The sequence below is a fragment of the Danio aesculapii genome, chromosome 6 (genome assembly GCF_903798145.1).
Source record: "Danio aesculapii chromosome 6, fDanAes4.1, whole genome shotgun sequence".
Lineage (NCBI taxonomy): Eukaryota > Metazoa > Chordata > Actinopteri > Cypriniformes > Danionidae > Danio > Danio aesculapii.
Genome location: NC_079440.1, coordinates 15,445,393 through 15,470,395, shown reverse-complemented (window position 1 = coordinate 15,470,395; position 25,003 = coordinate 15,445,393). Strand labels below are relative to the sequence as shown.

Below are 25,003 nucleotides of genomic sequence, written 5' to 3'. Positions count from 1 at the left end.
ATAATGATGGTTTGTTCTGTAGACTATCGAAAACAAAAATAGCTTAAAGGAGCTAATAATTTTGACCTTAAAATGGTTTTGAAAAATTTTAAACTGCTTTTATTCTAGCCGAAATAAAACAAATAAGACTTTCTCCAGAAGAAAAAATATTTTATCAGACAGACTGTGAAAATTTCCTTGTTCTCTTAAACATCATTTGGGAAATATTTAAAAAGAAAAAAAAGGGGGGCTAATAATTCTGACTTACACTGTATATGTTTATTTAGTTTTTATATGAATAGTTAAGTAATTGTGTTAATTCAGTGATGTTATGAATAATGTGCAAACTTTTATATGATTAATTTACAATGCAATTTGTAAAGTTATATTTTCTGTCTTTTAATGGTTAATTAATCATGCGAGATTTGCTTTGTTTACCAAATACCTTAAATAAAAGCTAAAAAGTTATTTTTATTTCATGTTTTAAGTTTAAGTAATATAATTATTAAGTAATATAATTATATAATTTAAAGGGCGACACGGTGGCTTAGTGGTAAGAGAAGACTATTTCTTACTGTTAAAGGGCTGACCCCTTCCTTACATTTTATTTTGGTGTCCTTCAGGGGGGATCAAGCGTTAATTAGAGGGGTTAATTCTCCCCAAACCCTCCTGTAATTCGCACCCTGATTACAATTAATGTTTGTTCCCAACATTCTTCAACAATATCTTCTATTGTATGTTTCATAGAAGAAAGAAATGCACAATTGAAAACCACATTTATTTATATATATTTATATATATATATATATATATATATATATATTTATTTATAAATATAATTCTTCTAATGGTTAATTAATCATCAGAGATTTGCTTTGTTTACCAAAAAACTGAATCTGCGTTATGAACCTTAAATAAAAGCTAAAAAGTTATTTTTTAATCATGTATTAAGTTTAAGTAATATAAATTATTAAGTAATATAATTATATAATTTAAAGGTCGACACAGCGGCTCAGTGGTAAGCACTGTCACCTCACAGCAAGACGATCGCTGGTTCAAGCTCCGGCTGGGCCAGTTGGCACAGTTCAAGAACATGCGCTATAGGTGAATTGAATAAACTAAATTGGCCGTAGTGTATGTGTGTGAATAAGAGCGTATGGATGTTTCCCAGTACTGGGTTGCAGCTGGAAGGGCATCCGCTGTGTAAAACATATGCTGGATAAGTTGGCGGTTCATTCCACTGTTGTGCCCCCTGATGAATAAAGGGACTAAGCCAAAGGAAAATGAATGAATGAATGAATGAATTATATAATTTAGCTAATATTAAATAGCTAAAAATGTCCACAGATTCTGTCTGGCCCTGGTCACATCTTTTCATTTCCACTTGTGTGATATATTTGTTGATTGTGTGACTGGTTGTTTCCACCCAAAGATGCAAATCAGATTTATGCGCACAACTGGAATATTGCATAAAACATTTGTGAATGAAGCACACTTTCCATCCAGTGAGTCAAAGAGAGCAAAATCCTCACTTCCTGATAATCTGGAGCCAAATATCAAAAGGGAAAATGGAATTCGCTGAAGTAGGAGAAGTTCTCTTATATAATAAATTACTTTTGGTGGCTGTTGGAGGCCTGAGACACTCTTCGGGAGTGCAGATGCTCAAGAAAGTTCTGGGAGGTAATAATAATGAAACATTTTGATGATGGACTTTAGTTGAGGGATTTTTTTAGAATGACCAAAACAACATTTCAGATATTTTATAATGTGGTCAGTCCACTGGTTTGTCCATTCATCTCAAACCATTGCTCACTTTTTAATAATCAAATGATCTGTTAAAACAAAATCACATTTTTTTGATGTGCTTGCTAGAATTTATTTGGTTAACTGTTTCTATCAAAGTTTATGCATTGTTTTTCTTATCAGATAAAACATTTATCCTGCTCAGTTGTGTGCATGTTTTTTTTATTTTGCATTTTCAAAATGTATGTGCATCTTGTCGTTTCCATTAAGGATTTTTGTATGCGATATTCCAAAATGTGCATAAAAATAGGTGGATGGAAACAAAGCTATTGAAACCAGCTTTAATTGGATTATAAAAAGAAGTGTAAGCATGTCACACACAGATTGTGACTGAGTTGTTATATGTGTTTCAGGGCTTCTTTGAAGATGAGGACGGAAAGGAATATATTTATAAAGAACCGAAATTCACCCCTCTCTCCGAGATCTCCCAGCGTCTCCTCAAGCTTTACTCAGACAAATTTGGTCAAGAAAACGTCAAGATGATTCAGGACTCCGGCAGGGTGAGCAAACGCACACTCATGTTTGTTTTATCAGCATTCTGTTAATAGGTGAAAGCTCAGTCAACTGTGAATAATCTGAGCACACATACACTGATAAAAATGACAAGTTAAAGGCACAGTCAACCCAAAAAAAATTTGTTTCAAAACCGTATGGCTTTCTTCTTTATAACATGAAGATGTTTTACTTCTGTTCTGTGTCATTACAATCAGTGTGCGACTTATACAATGATGATCGGGGGGTCAACTTTTTTTGGAAGTAGTTTGGTAAAACATGCTTCAGTGAATCAAAGTTATGATGTATTTAATTACATCTAATTTATTAATAAAATGTGTACATTTTCAGTGTTTTGAGGGATATTTAGTGACTATTTCAGAGGTTACTTTAGGTCAAACTATACAAATTTTGTGTGTAATTTTTCTTTTTTTTAGGCTACATGCAGATATAAACACCTATTTTATAAGAAGCATGTTTTTTGAATACTTAAGATGTGCTTTGGTGGTCTAGAACTTTCAGATTCAGACTGTTGAATGATTTTTTCCTAGCATTGATTGGTGCGATAATGCATTCACAATGGTATGAACCGTTATGGGGGGTCAAATGTATAATTATATTATACATTTTTTATTATTAATATTTAATATATAGATCAGAGAAAATTATTTCTTACTATTAAAGGGCTGACCGCCCTCTCACTTTGATGTCCTTCAGGGGGGATCAAGCGTTAATTAAGGGGGTCAATTCTCTCCAACCCCCCTGTAATTCGCACCCTGATTACAATTAAAGTTTGTTCCCAACATTCTTCAACAATATCTTCTATTGTGTGTTTCACAGAAAAAAGACATGCACAATTTAAAACCATATAAATATATAATATATATATATATATATATATATATATATATATATATATATATATATATATATATGTATATATATATATATATATATATATATATATATATATATATATATATATATATATATATATATATATATATATATATATATATATATATATATAATTGTTATTATTGGATGTAATTTAACTTTTACCTGCATTGCTTAATACAGTATGTCAAAAATAAATGAAATTGCATTGTTCAGTGCATTTTATCTAATATGTTTCATCCTCAGAAATGCAGTTTAGATTTTGTGATCTTCAAATATTAAAAATCTCTAATATAATGTACAATATAATGCTTCTGTCATGGAGAGTAAGGTGCTTGTTGACAATACCATTCTGTGATGTAATGAGAACTCATCACATAAACCCTCATAACTAATGAAATCCACTTGGTGCATAAATAGCAACAATGTAACAATCAGCTTAGATACAAATTGGAATGACATGACATTGTGAGATAAACATACAAAATGTGTGTAACAACTAACCCTGTATTAGTTTATACCCCTCTCAACCTTTCTAGTTTAGCTCAATGTAAACAAAACAGTCAACTAATAGCATAAAAAGGGTTAGTTCACGCAAAAATAAAAATTCTGTCAGTAACCCCAGACCCATTACAAAAATTGTTCATCTTCTCAACCCGAATGAAGATACTTTAATGAAATATTTGAATGAAATATCTGAATGAGATTCTTGTCTCTCCACTGAAAGTGCCCTCCAAGCAATTTAAGGTTTAATAGATGACTAATAGAAATCTAAATATAGACTTTTAAACAAAGGTGTCTTGTTAAAGCAAAATCTGAAAGACAACTAAGAATAGCCTAAACTAAATCTAAACTAGTTATCAAAAACACAGATTAGACAGACTTCACATGTGTAGTCATTCATTCATGTCTATTTTATGACGTTTATTCTACACTCACCGGCCACTTTATTAGGTGCCCCTTATTAGTACCGGGTTGGACCTCTTCATGGCATAGATTCAACAAGGTACTGGAAACATTCCTCAGAGATTTTGGTCCATCTTGACATGATAGCATCACACAGTTGCTGCATATTTGTCGGCTGCACATCCATGATGCGACTCTCCCGTTCCACCACATCCCAAAGGTGCTCTATTGGATTGAGATCTGGTGACTGTTCAATTCAATTCAATTCACCTCTATTTGTATAGCGCTTATAAAATGTAGATTGTGTCAAAGCAGCTTCACATAAAAGGTCACAGTAAATAGGAACAGTGTAGTTCAGTTTGTAGTGTTTAAGTTCAGTTCAGTTGAGCTCAGTTCAGTGTGGTTTAATAATCAATACTGAGAGTCCAAATATTGAAGGGCAAATCCAACGATGCGCAGCTCTACAGATCCCGAACCATGCAAGCCAGTGGCGACAGCGGAGAGGGAAAAAAACTTCACTAATGGTGGAAGTGAAGAAAAAAAAACCTTGAGAGAAACCAGGCTCAGTTGGGTAAGATCATTTTAATTTCTCCGCTGGCCAAACGTCTTGTGCAGAGCTGCAGTCTCAGTGGCGGAGGCTGGAAGCTGGCCTCAGCGAAGACTCGTCTGTCTCTGGAGCGTCACAGGAGTCAGTCTCATGTTCTCCACTCTTCCATGATCATCACAGTAGCTGCTCAGGATTCGGCCTGGTCCAGGATATAGAAACCTTGGGATCATCTCGTCGTTGGTCTTGGATCGAATCAGTGACTCTGCATAGTCTGAGGGCCTCGGGAGGAGTATCCCCAGGTAGAAATGGAGAATAAAGAAAATAATTAGCGTAGCTGATGTTCACAGTGTATATCAGCAAGATGCAGAACCTGTGTGGAAGCCCCCTAAGTGGTGCACTAAGTGTATGCTTTACTGAACAGATAGGTCTTTAATCTAGTTTTGAATTGGGAGAGTGTGTCTGAGCCTCGGACGTTATCAGGAAGGATATTCCAGAGTTTAGGAGCTATAAATGAGAAGGCTCGACCTCCTTTACTCGACTTTGCTATTCTAGGTACTACCAGAAGCCCTGAGTTTTGAGACCTTAAAGAGCGAGTTGGATTGTAGCGAGACAGAAGATTGGTTAGATAAACAGGATCTAGATTATTTAAAGCTTTATGTGTAGGCCGTTTGAGTACAGTGAACTCATTGTCATGTTCAAGAAACCAGTCTGAGATGATTCGCGCTTTATGACATGGTACGTTATCTTGCTGGAAGTAGCCCTCAGAAGATGGGTACACTGTGGTCATAAAGGGATGGACATGGTCAGCAACAATACTCAGGTAAACTGTGGTGTTGATACAATGCTTAATTGGTACTAATAGACTCATAGTGTGCCAAAAAATATCCCATACACCATTACACCACCACCACCAGCCTGAACCGTTGATACAAGGTAGGAGGGATCCATACTGTCATGGTGTTGACGCCTTATAGAATTCTGACCCTACCATCGGAATGTTGCAGCAGAAATCGAGACTTCCGAGATGAGATTTCCAATATTCTATTGTCCAATTTTGGTGAATCTGTGCAAATTTAGAGATGCTCTTCTACATACCTCGGTTGTAACGAGTGGTAATTTAAGTTACTGTTTCCTTTCTATCAGCTCGAATCAGTCTGGCCCTTCTCCTCTGACCTCTGGCATCAACAAGGCATTTGCGCCCACAGAAATGTCGCTCATCAGATATTTTGTCTTTTTCAGACTATTCTCGGTAAACCCTAGAGATGGTTGTGCGTGAAAATCCCAGAAGATCAGCAGTTTCTGAAATACTCAGACCAGCCCGTCTGGCACCAACAACCATGCCACGTTAAAAAGTCACTTAAATCACCTTTTTTCCCCATTCTGATTCTCGGTTTGAACTGCAGCAGATCGTCTTGGCCATGTCCACGTGCCTAAATGCATTGAGTTGCTGCCATGTGTTTGGCTGATTAGAAATTTGCGTTAATAAGCAGTTGGACAGGTGTACCTAAAAAAGTGGCCGGGGAGGTATGTCTATAAGACTTTTTTTAAACACCAAAAATGCTTGTTGGGTCTGTTTACACAAAGCTGATGCGTTAAACATTTGTAAAAAGATTTTAAAAATAATAACAATGATAGAGTGAATGAAGATGTTTAGTCCAATTCTTTTAAAGGGACACAATCACTTAAAATATTTCTATGTTTTTAATTGACATTTTGAGTATGAGCTAACAATGCTAACAGCATTCAAATTTGTCCAAATTGGAAAAGCTTTTGTGTGTCAATCAGGTATGTTTGAGCTATTATTTATGTTCACTGATAAGTGTTTATGTATGAATAAAATCCAACATTTAATCATAAACATAAAAGTGATCGCCTTTTTAAAAGATCTGGCTCAAACCACTTTGGTTTTGTCTCTTTATGAATGTTTTAAAGAGTTTCAGGTGAAAGGGCTTCCATTAAAGAAACAGACATCTCTCAGATTTCACAGAAAATTGCTTCCTCTGTGTTCCAAAGAAGTCTTCTGAGCATATTTATTGCATAATAGGAACCAGACATAATCTACTATAAACTATAATAAACTATCAGCTCTTCTTGCTATCCACTATCTATTATTCTTGGTTTGACTGAATATACAGTATACAATGTTTAGCAGTCATTAAAATGCACATGATATTGAGATTATTGACTTAATCCCAGGCTCATTTAAACAGTGTATATACAAACACACACATACAAGATTATTACACGATACGTGTGGTTTCCAGTCTCACTTTAACCCCAGTCCACAGACAACAGTTTTGTTTATTCATCCTTTATCAGCAGCTGTTTTTTTGACATCTCATCTCTCAGGTAAACCCTAAAGATCTGGAGGCAAAGTTCGCCTACATCCAAGTGACGCATGTGACGCCGTATCTGGAAGAAAAGGAGCTCGAAGAAAGGAAGACTGACTTTGAGAGGAGTCACAACATTCGCCGATTTGTATTTGAAACACCGTTCACAGAGTCAGGCAAGAGGCACGGTGGAGTCGAGGAACAGTGTAAACGCAGGACGGTGCTCACTAGTGAGTGATCACTATCCCTGACTTCACAACTGTTGCATAAATAGTGTAGCACACATATAATGCGTAGGAAAGTGATGTTTTATTTCACTGAATTATGTTTACCAAAAAACACTTACGCCACCACTTATCCATTGTCAACCCTATCACGTTGAGCAATAAATAGTTCCACTTGTTTACTTTCAGTATTACAACATGTGACTGAAACGTTTTAACATGAGCAACTGAGCACTTTTTTGCACTTTGTACAAGTGAAATCAGTTAAGACTGCTAGTCTCTTGGAAAGTAATGCTTTTTTGGATACACTACAAACATTTTTCAAGATGAGCTGCTTTTTCTGATGGATTATAGGATTAGAGTATGTAGATAAAAATTTATCTTAATTCTATTTTTGATTTTGGGAGCACTAAAGCGATGCTCAGATTTTCAAAAAATTTTTAAATGCACTTCATTCATTCACTCATTCATTTTCCTTCTGCTTAGTCCCTTATTTATCAGGGGTCGCCAATCAATGAACCTATTCCAGTTAATGTTTTACCCAGAGGATGCCCTTCCAGCTGCAACCCAGTATTGGGAAACACCCATACACACCTATTCTCTCTCACACAGACACACACACACACTTTTACAATACAGCCAATTTAGTTTAGTCAGTGCACCTATAATGCATGTCTTTGGACTGTGGGAGAAACAAAGCACTCGGAGGAAACCCACGCCAACACGGGGAGAACATGCAAACTCCACACCGAAATGCCAACTGGTCCAGCCAAGACCCGAACCAGTGACCTTCTTGCTGTAAGGCAACAGTGCTAACCACTGAGCCACAGTGCCTTATAAAACCTTTTTACATATACTGTATTGTGCTAGTTTAACTAGTCTAACTTGAAAGCTATTGGTCTTTGGTTGGTTTGATTGTGGTTTAGCTTCTCATTTGTTGCATTGGATAAAGGTGTCTGCTAAATAAATGAAGGTACATTTTATTTAAATAAGTCAGAGCTAGATTGGACAAGCAATAAAGATGGAAAGAAGAAAGCAAGCTAGAATTTTAACTTGGGTCACCCCAAACACAACCACAGTTCATTTCAGCAAATAATAATAATAATAATACATGTCATGTGACTCTGAAAACTATATATTATAAGCTTATAGTATATATATGTCAGCTAACATGATCACTGACTATGTTTACATAGACATCAGTAATTAAATTATTTGCCTTAATCTGAATAAGACAAGGGCGACGCGATGGCGCAGTAGGTAGTGCTGTCACCTCACAGCAAGAAGGTTGCTGGTTCGAGCCTGGGTTGGGTAGTTGGCATTTCTGTGAGGAGTTTGCATGTTCTCCCCGCGTTCGTGTGGGTTTCCTCTGAGTGTTTCGGTTTCCCCCACAAGTCCAAAGACATGCAGTACAGATGACTTGGGTAAGCTAAAATTGTCCGTAGTGTACAGTATGTGTGTGAATGAGAGTGTATGGGTGTTTCCCAGTGATAGGTTGCAGCTGGAAGAGCATCCACTGCATAAAACATATGCTGGATAAGTTAACGGTTCATTCTGCTGTGGCAACCCCTTATTAATAAAGGGACTAAGCCGAAAAGAAAATGAATGAATGAATGAATGATTAAAACAATAATAAGATTAAGGTGTTTACATGAGTTGCCGTTTTACATGTTATAGCACATAATTCGACTAACGTTATTGCGTCACCGTGCTATTCACATTTCCTCCGGAGTTGTGTCCCTACGTGACTAAGGAGTCCTCCCTACGTGACTAAGGAGATGTTGAATGCAAGTATGAACTGCTGGAAGAGTGATGTTTTAATGGAATTTGATACCGCAGGCCGTATGGTGAAAAAAACCCTTCGCATTTTGCGATGCAGGTGTCTGTGTATAAACTATACGTGTGTGTATAAACTATACTGTCGCAAAATGCGGCGAAAATCCGACATGACGGTAGTTTGATTGCAGTTTACATGTCTGGACTGTACTTCAATAATGCGACTAAAATCGGCATACTCCACATGTCTTAATTTAATTTCTGTTTAGTTTAATTATGACCTTAATCCAATTAAATTCATTTAAAAGTACATGGTAGACTCTTAATCAGAGTAATGTCTTAATTGTATTAAAATCAGATTATTGGTGTCCATGTAAACTTACTCACTGTGCTTTTTTCCATCACAATAATAATCGCAAATAAATTTGCATAAGGTCAGTTGCATAAATTGTCATCCAGAAAATCCTGACTGTATTTTAATGCCAAAAGACAACCAGTGTAAACCCTCTTTCTGTTAGTACAGTATTAAAAATGCTGGGTTCCACATAACTACTTCATGTTGTCCCAACACAAATTGATTAAGTTAACTTAATTGTTTTGGCAATTTTAAATGGATTGAACATAAAACAATTAAGTAGTCCCAAAAAAATAAGAATACTCATTTTAAATAAGTAGTTTGAACAAGCAGCAAGAGCCCTTTTTGACTGTAAATCTGGATTTAAATGTCTTTGGGCTTTGATGTAATTTTGGGTTAAATTAATTTAGCATGCAGTCAATGAATGAATCAACCAAAAAAAAATATATATATTATTCTGTGACCCCAAGCTTTTGACCAGTAGTGTACATGTTGTTCCTTAATCTGTAGCATTCATAATTAATCGCTTTTATAAGTGCACTTGCAGACAGAGAAAGATTTGCTGAATGAATGTCTTTGAGCACAGCATAATGTATTTATTTACCCAGCTTTTCCTGGAACACTAAATCTTTAATAATGATCACACTCTGGCCTGGACTTCCTGTATTAACACCGTACACCCTGTACTTCAGCCTTGCGTCGCAAGTCTAATGCTATAAAAACAGCCAGGAAGTTTCAAAGTTGAACCCTAATCTGATCGCTTTCAGGTCAGATTGGGTCGTTGAGGCAGAATGACCATCACTGAGGCACACTTTTCACAGTTTCACGAATCCTGGTTACTGCACAAACATGAGGAGATTTCAGCTTTAGCACATCCTTAATGTGTTTGCTCTCTTTTTTCTGAATGCGCCATTGCGTCCATTTATAAGTGTATGCACTCTTCTCTGTGTTTCAGCCACACACTGTTTTCCTTATGTGAAGAAGCGCATAGCAGTGATGTATCAGCACCACACAGACCTGAGCCCCATCGAGGTGGCGATAGATGAGATGAGCGGGAAGGTGGCAGAACTCAGAGCGCTCTGTGCAACCAGTGAGGTCGATATGATCCGCCTGCAGCTCAAGCTTCAGGGGAGCATAAGTGTACAGGTGTGTATCAGAATCAGAAAGATTTGCTTTCATGACAGAAGTTTCCACAGAATGACAGTAGCAGGATAAACACACAGATATTATTAAAAATAAATAAATAAGAATATACAATTTTGACAAATGTACGTACAGTATATTACATGCAATAGTGTACAGTATGTATATGTATGTATAGCTATATTATTTGCAAAATAAAATGTTAACTATGTGTGTTGGTAAATAAATAGATGTATTTGTGTACACTACCTGACAAAAGTCTTGTTGTGGATCCCAGTTGTAAGGGATCAAATACATCAAATACTGTCAAATCATCACAAATACTGCAAAAGATCTATTGGAACCCGCATGGACCCGATATTTTTACAGAAATCAGTCAAATTTGGTGAAGGAAAATCCTGGTTTGGGGTTACATTCAGTATGGTGGTGTGCGAGAGATCTGGAGTGTGGATGGCAACATCAACAGCCTGAGGTATCAAGACATTTGTGCTGCCCATTACATTACAAATCACAGGAAAGGGCAAATTCTTCAGCAGGATAGTGCTTCTCCTCATACTTCAGCCTCCACATCAAAGTGCCTGAAAGCAAAGAAGGTCAAGGTGCGCCAGGATTGGCCAGCCCAGTCACCAGAAATGAACATTATTGAGCATGAGGAAGCATTGAAGATGAATCCAAATAATCTCGATGAAGTCCTGCAAGAACACTTTCTTTGCCATTCCAGTTGCCTTTATTAATAAGTTCTGAGTCATTGCAGAGATGTATGGATGCAGTCGTCCAAGCTCATGGGAGTCATACACAATATACATTTTTTTTCACTGCACCATGACTTTATATTCTATACTGTACATTATTTATCTTAAGTGATAAGACTTTTGTCTAAGCAAAGTCAGACCTTACAGTTCTAAATAAATAATTAAAAATTAAGGCATGATCATATTTAATTTTGGTAAAAATAAGCGTAATCTAGAGGCATTTGCCTTTCATATAAGCCACTTCTGATACAAATTGATCAACTATAAGTCAAGTTATTATTTGACTTTTGTCAGGTAGTGTATGAATAGGTTTGTTCCTCAATTATGATCAAGTATTCATGAGATGGATTGCCTGAGGCAAGAAACTGTTCCTGTGTCTAGCTGTGTATGTGTGTGTGTGTGTTAGGGAAACACATCACTGCTCAGCTCCTGAAACAGCCTAGGCAACATTTTTAAGCACTTGTGACAAACTGTGAGGAAAAAAAGTTTCAGGCAGATTGTTTTCTTGTTATGAAGCGGACAGGAGACAGAGGTAAGGAAACGTTAGGGTGTTTATTAAATGACAACAAGGAGCACATGAAGGATAGCCAGGAGGATCAGGAATGATGTTGGGGTCTTTTCCTCCGTGGCTGGGTAACAGGAATACACGAGGATGGACAGCACACACCAGATACAGCTGACAGAGGATGACACAGACTTGGAAGGACTGGAAGACAGGACGATTCGGGTGGACCAGGAAGACTAGGAGGAATACAAAGAGAACAGGTAAGTAAAGCGTTTGTTTTAGCTGAGGATGACTACGCTGAGTGGTCGCTCAGTTGTCCGCTTTCGTCGAGACGAGCCCGGACAATGAGCGACTGGAGTGCTGTGCTTTTATCTGGTGCTCGTGAATGTGATGCAGCTGTGTGCTCATTAGAAGTCAGGTGATGGTGATCTTCGTGAGTGGGGATCGTGAGAGCCTGACCAATCCGTGACAGTACCCCCCTCCCCAGGGCCCGCTCCTGAGGGCCGACACCTCCGACGCCGTGGTGGTCTCCCTCTGCCTCTAGGCGCTGGGAACTCAGGGTGGCTCTCATGAAACTCCACCATGAGACTAGGATCGAGAATATCAGCTCTGGGAACCCATGTCCTTTCTTCGGGGCCGTACCCTTCCCAGTCCACCAGGTACTCCAACTGGCCACCACGACGTCGGGAACGCAAGATCTCCTTCACTGCGTAGACGGCTCCTTCTTCTAGGAGCAGTGGAGGAGGGGGTTCCTCTTCGTGGTCAGGCTCTGTGGAGGGAAGAACAGGATCGTGATAGGGTTTCAGGAGTGATACGTGGAATGTAGGGTGAATACGGTAGTGAGAGGGTAATTGTAGTTTGTAGGTGACGGGGTTAACCTGTTCCACGATGGTGAAGGGACCAACAAATCGGGGACTTAACTTGCGAGAGGGCAGTCGCATGCGTATGTCCCGGGTGGATAGCCACACCTTTTGTCCGGGTGTGTATCTGGGTTCTTCAGACCTTCTTCTATCGGCGGTTACCTTGCTTCGACGGACTGCCCTCTGCAGATGTTGATGAGCCTCGTCCCAGACTCTCTCGCTCTCCCGGAACCAGTGATCCACTGCGGGGACATCAGATGGTTCGCCATCCCAGGGAAAGAGCGGTGGTTGGAAGCCCAGGACGCACTGGAATGGCGTGAGTCCGGTGGAGGGTTGCCGCAGTGAATTTTGGGCATATTCTGCCCAGCCCAAATACTGGCTCCAGGAGCTCTGGTGACCACTGCAGAAGGTCCTCAGGAACCGTCCCACCTCCTGAATCTTCCTCTCTGTCTGCCCGTTGGTTTGGGGATGATATCCAGAAGAGAGGCTGACGGCCACACCTAGGAGCTTTCCAGCGGGTAGATGACGTGGGCTCTTGGATTGGGCACAGTCCTTACAGCCCTGAACATATTGCCTCACATCCCTTGCCATGTTTGGCCACCAGAATCGTTGGGATACTAGCGAGAGAGTATTGTTGATCCCTGGATGTCCAGTGCCTAGCGAGGTATGTAAGGAGTGGATCAGATCTACCCGGTGTTCAGGTGGTATGAACTGCCGATGAGGAGGGCATCCCGGCGGAGCAGGGGCTTCCGGAGTGGCAACGACTGGAGGAGCGTTCCAGGTGATCGGACAAATGGAGATGTGTTCGGGAAGAATCTTCGTTGGGAGTTCTTCATGATCGTGATGCTCGTGTAAACGAGAGAGAGCGTCTGCTCTTAGATTCTTGGGTCCTGGACGATAGGAAATGGAGAAATCAAAACGTGAGAAGAAAAGTGACCATCTGGCTTGACGTGGACATAGTCTCTTGGCCTCTTTGATATATTGGAGGTTTTTGTGATCTGTGATCACCTGGAACGGATGTTTGGCTCCCTCCAACCAGTGACGCCACTCCTCCAAGGCTAGCTTGATTGCTAGAAGCTCCCTGTCTCCTATGCTGTAATTCTGCTCCGCCGGGCTCAACTTCCGAGAGAAATAGGCACAGGGATGCAGTCGGGGCGGTGTATCATGATGTTGGGATAATACTGCCCCGACGCCGGTGGTGGATGCGTCCACTTCCACCACGAAAGGAAGATTTGGGTCAGGATGAGTCAGGAGTGGGGCCCTTGTGAACTCCTTCTTAAGAAGGCGGAAGGCTGCGGCTGCTTCTTTGGTCCACTCCAGTCCTTTGGGTTTACCCTTGAGGAGATTAGTGAGAGGTGATGTAATCCTGCTGTAGTCCTTGATAAACCGTCTCTAAAAGTTAGCAAACCCAAGAAACCTCTGGAGCTCCTTAATGGAAGTGGGTTCTGACCAGGATAGAACAGCCTCAATTTTCTTCCCATCCATACGTATACCGGTTTGGTCAATGATGTATCCCAAGAAATGAATCGACTTCTGGTGGAATGAGCATTTCTCCGCTTTGAGGTAGAGGTGATGTTCTCTCAATGTGTGTAGGACCTCCGCAACGTGTTGGCGATGTTCGGCCTCACTCCGGAGTAAATGAGGATGTCATCTATGTACACTATTACAAAGTGGTGAAGAAACTCCCGGAGGACTTCATGAATGAAGTTTTGGAATACGGAGGGGGCGTTGACCAGACCGTAAGGCATGACCTCATATTCATAGTGGCCAGTAGGGGTCACGAATGCTGTCTTCCATTGGTCCCCCTCACGTATTCTTATCAGATTATACGCGCTGCGGAGGTCCAATTTAGTGAAGACTTTAGCTTCTCGGAGCTGTTCCAAAGCGGCTGGTACCAGAGGAAGGGGATATCGGTATTTTACTGTACCGTTATTTAGGACCCTGTAGTCGATGCATGGACGCAGCCCTCCGTCCTTCTTGGCCACAAAGAAGAAGCTTGAGGCGGCTGGTGATTTTGAGTGACGTATGTACCCCTGACTCAGAGCCTCCCTTATGTAATCTTCCATTGCCTGATTCTCTGGAAGCGAGAGCGGGTAGATCCTACCTCTTGGCAACTGGGCATCTGGAACTAGGTCGATCGCGCAGTCCCATGGCCGATGCGGCGGTAGCTGGGAAGCTCTCTTGGGGCAGAAGACATCATGAAAGGAGCTGTACTCCTTAGGAATGTGGATAGACTGCTTCTCAGGAGGACTCTCGACCGATGTTGTAAACAAAGAAATGGGGTTCCGACCTTGAAGAGGGAGATTTGGAAAACAGGTAGGTGTACATCCAGATCCCCATTTCTTTATCTCTCCTGTGCCCCAAGAGATGATGGGATCGTGCTTCACCAGCCACGGGCGCCCTAGAATGATGTCCATATTTGCACCCTCCAGAACCAGAAATTGAATCCTCTCTTGATGTAACAACCCCACTTGAAGAAGGATGTCTTCGCATTGTCGATGGATACGGGTCGAAGATCGAGTGCACTGGGTTATCGGTTGTATCTGGTATATATGCGAGGACGCCTCAGTACGTAGGTGGAGTTGACGACAGAGGGATTGGGAGATGAAGTTCCCTGCTGACCCGGAGTCGATGAGGGCTGTGACAAGGAGAGAAATAGAGGCAGTAGTTATTTGTACGGTGGTAGTAAGTGGTTTACATTGTTCAATATTCGTACTGAATACACTCACTGAAGTCCGAATGGGACGAAGGGGACACTCCATACGGGTGTGTCCACTGACACCGCAGTATAGACACAGACCCCGGGTCAGCCTCCTCTGTCGTTCCGCTGATGTCAGTCTTCCAGACTCTATTATCATGGGTTCTGGTTCTGGAGAGGCTGTTGACTCAGGCGATTGGAGGAGTGCAGACGAGGGGGTGATGGTGTCCTGTTGATAGGAACGGAGACGATCGGAACATCGGAGAGAATGTTGGATGAATCTCTCCAGACCCATAGTATCATCTAATGTGGCCAGCTGGATTCGGAGAGTGGGTTCCAAGCCGAGCCGGTACGTGGTCAACAACGATCTCTCATTCCATCCACTTGCAGCTGCTAGAGTGCGAAACCGGAGAGCATATTCCTGTGTAGATAGAGTACCTTGCTTTAGATGATACAGCTGCTCTCCAGCGGCTACTTCCCCATCAGAACGTCCAAACACCTCTTTGAAATACTCCGTGAAGGTAGTGATGGAATTCATGACCGGCCCGGCTTGGTTCCAGATCGTCTCAGCCCATTTAAGTGCAGGCCCAGAGAGTAGTGATACGATGTAGGCGATCTTTGACTTATCTGTGGGATATAGAGAAGGTTGCATTTCGAATATGAGGGAACATTGTAACAGAAAACCATTGCACTCCCCCGCTCCGCCTGAGTAGGGCGCTGGTCGGGCCATGGGACTGGAAGGAAGGGCCGAAGAAGAAACTGTGGAGGCGGAAGTGCTCGGTGCTGGTGGTGCGTTGGAAAGTGGAGCTGGTGGCTGTAGAATCCGCTTCAACTGGTCCACCAGCTCTTGAAAGTGATCGGGGGTGCTCATGTTGTCGTCGTTATTGGTCCGGGCTTCTGTTATGAAGCGGACAGGAGACAGAGGTAAGGAAACGTTAGGGTGTTTATTAAATGACAACAAGGAGCACATGAAGGATAGCCAGGAGGATCAGGAATGATGTTGGGGTCTTTTCCTCCGTGGCTGGGTAACAGGAATACACGAGGATGGACAGCACACACCAGATACAGCTGACAGAGGATGACACAGACTTGGAAGGACTGGAAGACAGGACGATTCGGGTGGACCAGGAAGACTAGGAGGAATACAAAGAGAACAGGTAAGTAAAGCGTTTGTTTTAGCTGAGGATGACTACGCTGAGTGGTCGCTCAGTTGTCCGCTTTCGTCGAGACGAGCCCGGACAATGAGCGACTGGAGTGCTGTGCTTTTATCTGGTGCTCGTGAATGTGATGCAGCTGTGTGCTCATTAGAAGTCAGGTGATGGTGATCTTCGTGAGTGGGGATCGTGAGAGCCTGACCAATCCGTGACATTTCTTTGTTGATAATTAATTAAATACACGTTTCAGTAAGCTTAATGACAACTTGATGTGTAGTAAGAAAGTGGTGAGAAATACCAATTTTGAAAAGGGAATATGTATATATATTTTGGTCACATTTATTTGAATGTACAATTCATGCAATCAACAAACCAATAACTAATCATTTTAGCTCAATAAACTTCTAATAAGCTGCTTATTAATAGTTAGTAAAACTATTAGTTAGTAAAAAGTTAGGGATGTAAAATCAGGTCAAAGTTTATAAGTGCTACTAAACAGGGAATATCGTAATAACAAGCAGGTAATAAGCCAGTAGTAAATGGTGTTAATTGTTACTTAAACTAAATTGTTACCTATATTTCCTTCCAAATTAAATTTGATTTATGTATTATTTTAATTAAAATTCATAATATTAATGAATATCTTAATCTTAATCTCGCGTGGGTTTCCTCAGAGTGCTCCGGTTTCCCCCACAGTCCAAAGACATGTCGGACAGGGGAATTGGGAAGGCTAAACTGTCTGTAGTGTATGAGTGTGAATGAGTGTGTGTGGTTGTTTCCCAGAGATGGGTTGTGGCTGGAAGGGCATCTGCTATGTAAAAACGTGCCGGATATGTTGGCGGTTCATTCCGCTGTGGCGACCCCGGATTAATAGAGGGACTAAGCCCAAACGAAAATGAATGAATGAATGCTAAATTGTACTGCAATGTTAAATGTAACTACTCTGTGTTAATACTCTGTGTATTGACATAACTCATTTTATTTTTAATAGCATAACATCCTATTTTGGGTCATATTTCTTTTCTACAGCTGCTACTATTAAAACAATAACAAAACATTTCAAAGTTTAGAGTCAGTACATGAGTCAGAAAAATAATTTTAAGGATGTGTTAAAGAAGACACTGTGTTTATTACTAAATATTACTATATGCATATTACTTTACAGTATATAGTACACACATACATGTATAAAGTAAAGCCCAAAATTATTCATACCCATGGAAAAATCTGACTCAAAGTTTTTGGTGAAATAAAAGCCTGCGTCATTTCTGGTAAAAATAAATAAATAAATAAACTGGTGGTTCAATAAAAGTAACTTTAAGTCTGAATTTGTCACTCAGAGGTATAAATAATTTCGGGATTGACTGTATATATATATATATATATATATATATATATATATATATATATATATATATATATATACTTTCTATTATTCTTGAATAGATCAACAGCATATTAAACTGATTTCTTAAGATTCATGTGGAATCAAGGGTAAATACTGCTGCAAAATCATCTTTTCTATCCCAGGAATAAATTAGAAATATATTGAAGTAGATTTAGCTGATTGATTCACACACACTTTCACCTTCCATGTTTCCTTATAGGATGAATTTGACTCTATATATTTGTATGGACATTCTAGAGAAGTTAATTTAAGAAAAATAAACCATCCCTCCAAGTACACTTTTACCATTACATTGCACACACATTTACAGTAAGGCAAGGCAAGTTTATTTATATAGCACATTTCATACACAATGGTAATTCAGAGTGCTTTACAGAAACAGGAATAAAAGAAAAAAGTATAAGAAAATAAAAACAACAAAGAAGAAAATTTTAAACTATTAAAAACAGATTAAAATGTGTTAAAACAGGTTTTAAATGAATGAAAAACTAAAATAAAAAAGTCAGCTGAACAATAAAAATCTTTCTTCTTTTCAGGTCAATGCTGGGCCACTAGCATATGCTAGAGCTTTCCTTGATGACGCCTGCGCCAAAAAATACCCAGATAACAAAGTCAAACAGCTTAAAGAGGTCTTCAGGTATATAAACACCACTCCTGATGCCTTTCAAAAAAATCTCCACACAAATGCTTTGTGTGTTTCTTATTCTGTGTATGTGATGTTTGTGTATGCAGGCAGTTTGTTGAAGCATGTGGACAAGCTCTAGCTGTAAACGAAAGACTGATCAAGGAGGACCAACAGGAATATCATGACGAGATGAAAGCCAGTTACAGAGACCTGGCCAGAGAGCTTTCAAACATCATGCATGAGCAGGTGACCGCACACATACACACAGCTGTGTCAGTGGTGCAAGGCAAACCTTAAAGGGATAGTTCACCCAAAAATGAAATTTTAATCATTATTTACTCAGGCTAAAGTGGTTCCAAATGCTAGAGTTTTCTTTCTTCTGTTGAACACTAAAGAAGATATTTTAACGCAGGCTGGATTCTTGTTACCACTGACTTCCGTAGTAGGAATATAACAAATACACCATGTGCACAATTATTAGAAAAGTTGTATTTTTGAGGATTCATTTTGTTATTGTACAACTACTGCTCTTGGTCAATCCAAAATTTTAAGAAACCCTCAAACCTGAACATTTAAGTTGTAAAAGTGAAGTTTTGGCTTTTATTAAGAAAATATGTGCATGCACGTTTATTAGGCAACTATTAGTGGGTAGAATTATTATGCAACTAAATGAAAAACAAAGATTTTCCCATCTCACTTGTTTATTTTCACCTGTTAAAGTGAGAATAATAAACAAACTCAAAATTTACAAATAAACTGAATTCTGAAATTAAAAAAGAAAAACCTCAGTGAGCAATATAACCACTCTTCTTTTCAATAACAGTCACATCCTTTTCTTTCACAGTGCCAGTCAGTTTCTTAATCTGGTCAGAATCAACTTTTTGTGCAGCAGCAACCACAGCCTCCCAGACACTATTCAGAGAGGTGTACTGTTTACCTTGACTGTAAATTTCCTACTTAAGAAGGGCCCAAAAGTTCTCAATAAGGTTTAAGTCAGGTGAAGAAGGGGGCCATATCATTAGTTTTTCATCTTTACGGCCTTTACTGGTCAGCTACGCACTGGAGTACTTTGACGCATGTAATGGAGTGTTGTCTTGCATGAAAATTGCATAAAGTCTTCTTGAAAGATGAAGGTTTTTTTCCTGTACCACTGCTTGAACAAAGTGTCTTCTAAAAAGAGAGTTGACTCTGAGTCCATTTTCAACCTGAAAAGGTCCAACTAGGTCATCTTTAATAATACCTGCCCCTACACAGCCATACACTGCCACAGCCATATCACCCTGCAGCTCAAGACTTGAGCTGTTACTCACTGGAGCTAAGCAGGGCTGAGCCTGGTCAGTACTTGGATTGGAGACCACATGGGAAAACTAGGTTGCTGTTGGAAGTGGTGTTAGAGAGGCCAGCAGGGGGCGCTCAACCTGTGGTCTGTGTGAGTCATAATGCCCCAGTAAAAGTGAAGGGGACACTATACTGTCAGTGGGCGCCGTCTTTCGGATGAGAGGTTAAACCGAGGTCCTGACTCTCTGTGGTCATTAAAAATCCCATGGCACTTCTCGTAAACAGCAGAGGTGTAACCCCAGTGCCCTGGCCAAAGTCCCTCAATTGGCCCTTACGATCATGGCCTCGCAATCATCCCCATCCACTGAATTGGCTCTATCACTGTCTCACCACTCCACCAATAGCTGGTTTGTGGTAAGCGCACTGGCGCCGTTGTCCTGTGGCTGCTGTCGCATCATCCAAGTGGATGCTGCACACTGGTGGTGGTGTGGAGAGACCCCCTCATGATTGTGAAGCACTTTGGGTGTATGGTCATACACAATAAATGCGCTATATAAATACACATTACATTACATACCAGTACCCTACCTCCACCTTGCAGGTGTCTGAGTCAAAGTGGAGTTCTGTGTTACTGCTCCAACCCCGGGCCCATCTATTAGGTCCTTCAAGAGTCACACTCATCTTATCAGTCGACAAAAACTTAGAAAAATCTGTCTTCAGATATTTCTTGGCCCATTCTTGATGCTTCAACTTATGTGTCTTGTTCAGAGGTGGTCGGGTTTCATTCTTACTATGGCCCTGTCTCTGAAAACTGAACTCCTTGTACTTCTTGACACTCCAGGTAGGTTGCAGTTGTGGAATATGGCAGCACTGGTGGGAAATTGGTTCCTGATAGCTTCATGTTTGATTCTTCTTAAATCTTTGGCGGTGAATTTGCATCTTTTCATCTCGACGTGTTTCTTGCGACCCTGTTGACTGTTTGCTACAAAACATTTGATGGTTTTGTGATTTTAGATATTTCAAGAGTGCTGCATCCCTGTCAAAGACTTTTTACAATTTTTGACTTTTCAGAGTCAGTTAAATCTCTTTTTTGACCCATTTTTCCTAAAAAAAACATACTGACTAATAATTATGCACACATTGATATAGGGAGTTGATCTCCTTAGGCCACACCCTCCCTCGTTACACAAATACACATCACCTGATATGCATTAAATCCAATAAGCATTCAACTTCATGTAGCTTGGAGTTGTAAATTGTGGATAAAATGATGATATGGTCAGAATAATCCCTCGCCAAAGATTGTGCACACAGTGTACTATGGAAGTCAATGGTTACAGGTTTCCAGTTTTCTTTAAAATAGCTTCTATTGTTGTTCAACAGAAGGAAGAAAGTCAAACAGGTTTGGAACAAGTCAAGGGTTAGTAAATGATGACACAGTTGACAATCTCTTTAAGACTTTTCCTAAAATGAGGATGAAGTTCTATTTTGTTCTTCACTTGGATGTAAAAAGTTTGAAGCTGCACTATATATCTTGATACTCTCCACAGCTTGACTGATGTGTCCAACTGAACTAACGCTACACTCCATAAAACTAACCCTTTAAGATATTAGGTTTGTACTTTTGATTTAGAGGTCTCCTACAATAGGTTTACATCCATTCCTGTTTCATAACACACGTTTTTATATAGTGGCTAATTCATATGAATTTGTGCGATCTCATTTGTACATTTTTGTATGATCTGTTTATGCAGTTGTTGACAGTTTTTTCAGTGCGCATGCTCCGTGACTGAATTCTGTGCATAATAAATGAAACCGTTCATCCAAAAAGAAAAAGTACAGTTAATTTACTAACTACTTTTTTCTTTAGTAGAACATTTAATGAAGATTTTTAGAAGAATCAGTGGTGCTTTAAATAATGCAAGTCAATAGTCATCTGTTCTTGAGGTTAAAATGAACATACAACAAGTCCAAAACAATTCTGTGGTTTCTGATGATACACTGTGGTTTTATGAAGTGAAACCATCAGTCTGTGCAAGAAAAGCTAAAATCTTCAGTATGCTTATGTGTGAGAGTGCACTCAGATGCGAGATGACTAGAGTAAGAATGCATGTTTTTGCCAAAATGGTTGTTACCTGTGACTGTCCAAGATGCAGTAACTTTTATAATTCAACCTCACAGAAATTACTCATACGAGTGTATGTATGCTTCAACTCTGAAAACTGGACTTAAACTATTTCAATTTACTGGAACTTCTATGTTAAACTGCTTTGACAAAATCTACATTGTAATAGCGCTATAAAAATAAAGACTAATTGAAATGGAATTGAGTGTACACTTGCACATACATCATAAAGTGACTGGAAGCTCTCACTTGCTACCCTTGTGTGTGTGCCTAGAACTGTGGCTCAGGCTGTAGAATAAAGCTACTAATATTGCAAACAATATAAACTTCATTAGACCTCAGTGTAGGGCTGCACAATATTGGAAAAATCAGAGATTGCGATATTTTGTTTCTCTGCGATATATATTGCAATATGACCACAATTTCACCAGATGACTTGAATAACTCTATTTGGAAAGAAATCATTACATTTACATTTACATTTAGTCATTTAGCAGACACTTTTATCCAAAGCGACTTACAAATGAGGACAAGGAAGCAGTTTACACAACTATAAGAGCAGCAGTGAACAAGTGCTATAGACAAGTTTCAGGTGTGTAAAGTCTAAGAAGCTGAGCATTAGTAATGTTTTTTTTTTTTTTTTTTTTTTTTTGTGAGAGAGAGTACAGTTAGTGGTATAGCCAGAGAGGCAGTTAAGATTAGGAAGGAAAGTGGAGACTAAACAGTTGAGTTTTTAGTCGTTTCTTGAAGACAGCAAGTGACTCTGCTGTTCTGATGTAGTTAGGGAGTTCATTCCACCAACTGGGCAGATTGAATGCGAGAGTTCGGGAAAGTGATTTCTTCCCTCTTAGGGATGGAACAACGAGGCGACGTTCATTCACAGAACGCAAGTTTCTGGAGGGCACATATATCTGCAGAAGTGAGAGCAGATACGAAGGAGCAAAGCCAGAGGTCGCTTTGTAAGCAAACATCAGAGCTTTGAATTTGATGCGAGCAGCAACTGGCAGCCAGTGCAAACGGGTGAGTAGAGGAGTGACATGTGCTCTTTTGGGTTCATCAAAGACCACTCGTGCTGCTGCGTTCTGAAGCAGCTGAAGAGGTTTGATAGAATTAGCTGGAAGCCCGGCTAGTAGAGAGTTGCAATAGTCCAGTTGGAGAGAACAAGAGCTTGAACAATGAGTTGAGCTGTATGTTCAGATAGGAAGGGTCGGACCTTTCTGATGTTATAGAGTGCGAATCTGCAAGATCGAGCAGTTCTAGAAATGTGGTCAGAGAAGTTTAGTTGGTCATCAATCGTTACTCCAAGGCTTTTTACCATTTTGGATGCAGTAATGGTTACCCCATCCATCTGGATTGAAAAGTTATGGTGTAGAGTCGGGATGGCAGAAACTTCAAGCATTTCCGTTTTCGCGAGGTTAAGCTGAAGATGATGATCTTTCATCCAGTGTGAAATGTCTGACAGGCAGGCTGAAATGCGAGCTGGAGCCGAGGGATCATCAGGGTGAAAAGAGAGGTATAGCTGAGTATCATCAGCATAGCAGTGGTAGGAAAATCCATGTTTCTGGATGACTGTTCCTAAAGATGCCGTGTAGATAGAGAAGAGAAGTGGCCCAAGAACAGAGCCCTGGGGTACCCCAGTGTTTAGATGCTGTAGGTTGGACACCTCTCCCCTCCACGACACCCTGAATGACCTGTCCGAGAGGTAAGAACTGAACCATTGAATAACAGTGCCTGCGACGCCCAGTGACTCCAGCGTAGATAGCAGGATCTGGTGGTCTTAAAGAAAAAAAAAACAGTATTCAGGTACAGAATTTGAATAATGAAATGAAAAATAATTCAATTCAATTCATCTTTATTGATCATTTTTAAAATAACACTGTATAGTCTTCATTGTATAAAAAATTCTGTAAAATTATTCTTCATTAGAAATGCATATATTTGCGCCCTAATGTTTTGAAATGCCTTTAAAACACATGATACACTTTCAATCTGTTATAGTAATACTTTGCAATGACAAATCTCATGTATTCTCAACTGTTGTGCTGATTGCATATCCTGCGATGTGACTATTGGCGACACACACATTGTGATGTTTGGAAACAAATTTCGGGAGGAGCACGCGCAGAAGTTTCAGTATCAATACGTCTTTGACAATTATTCCATTATCCAATCAGTTCTTGATCAAACCCCTATATACACCAAAGCTGTCTTACCTGCAGCATCTCACGACTTTAGCATCCCTCCACCACCCCGACACCTCACCTCTTAAGAATTACATTCCCGGGGGGACCGTTCTGGGGCCGGGCTAGATACTTCGCTTGAATCCCAACTCCTCTCTGTTTCCTGATAAGGGGAATAACTCGAGTTGGATTGTCTCCCCGAGCTCAGAACCCTCTCCCAGGACAGCACGCCAAATACGCCTTATTCTTAAACGATTGCAAGTGTGAACTCGTGAAGTTATATTTATGCTGAAACGATATATTGTGCAGCCCTACCTCAGTGTATTATCAGAAGCCACGGGACCAGTGTTGCCAGATTGGGCACTTTCCGGATAAAAAATGCCATAGGCATGTTGACAAAAATTGGGTGGTTTTTAAACGTAAAATTTATATGCAATTAACAAAACATAACTGTGTGCTCCTACTCTATTCAGTTATAGCGCCTGCAGTTAAGACTTAAACTCACAGCAGTTTATCATGACTCTTCTATCAAATTTTTTCCGCAATTAACAGCAAGAACAAGCGTAGAAGCGCTGTCGGATTGACAAGCAGCACCTAATTATGTTCAAAAGAATATAAAACGCCATAGGATTAATTTATACCCCATTTCAAAAGTAAAACATACTCTAAAAGGTAGTGTAATCTACACAACAATAAGTTCAGTGTTTCAATGTGATCCGGTTATGTTGTGGTTCTGTGATTGCTAGTGTTGGCTGCTGTATGTTTAAAAAATTATCACGGCTAAAGTAACTAGGTTAATTAAATTAAATTTTAATCTAACATTTTGGGACTTTTTTGTGCGTTTGGGTGGGTTTTGGACAGCTTTTGGGCTGGAAAAAGACAGCTATATCTGGCAACACTGCACGGGATTGGTTTGGACTTGTTTGGAATGAAGGTGTTTATCTCAAAAACAGGTGACCATTGACA

General features: G+C 39.9%; 1 protein-coding gene across 7 annotated transcripts in view; it reads left to right on the top strand.

Annotated features, from left to right (window-relative positions):
• Positions 1-25,003, top strand: part of LOC130230559 (dedicator of cytokinesis protein 9-like) — a 209,327-nt gene that overhangs the window by 182,907 nt on the left and 1,417 nt on the right. For all 7 annotated transcript variants that reach the window (XM_056459642.1, XM_056459640.1, XM_056459639.1 and 4 more), the window contains exons 48-52: positions 2,136-2,282; positions 6,974-7,184; positions 10,265-10,455; positions 18,366-18,466; positions 18,562-18,700. In XM_056459642.1, coding sequence (XP_056315617.1) covers positions 2,136-2,282; positions 6,974-7,184; positions 10,265-10,455; positions 18,366-18,466; positions 18,562-18,700 — 789 coding nt within the window. The remainder of the gene's footprint in view (positions 1-2,135; positions 2,283-6,973; positions 7,185-10,264; positions 10,456-18,365; positions 18,467-18,561; positions 18,701-25,003) is intronic.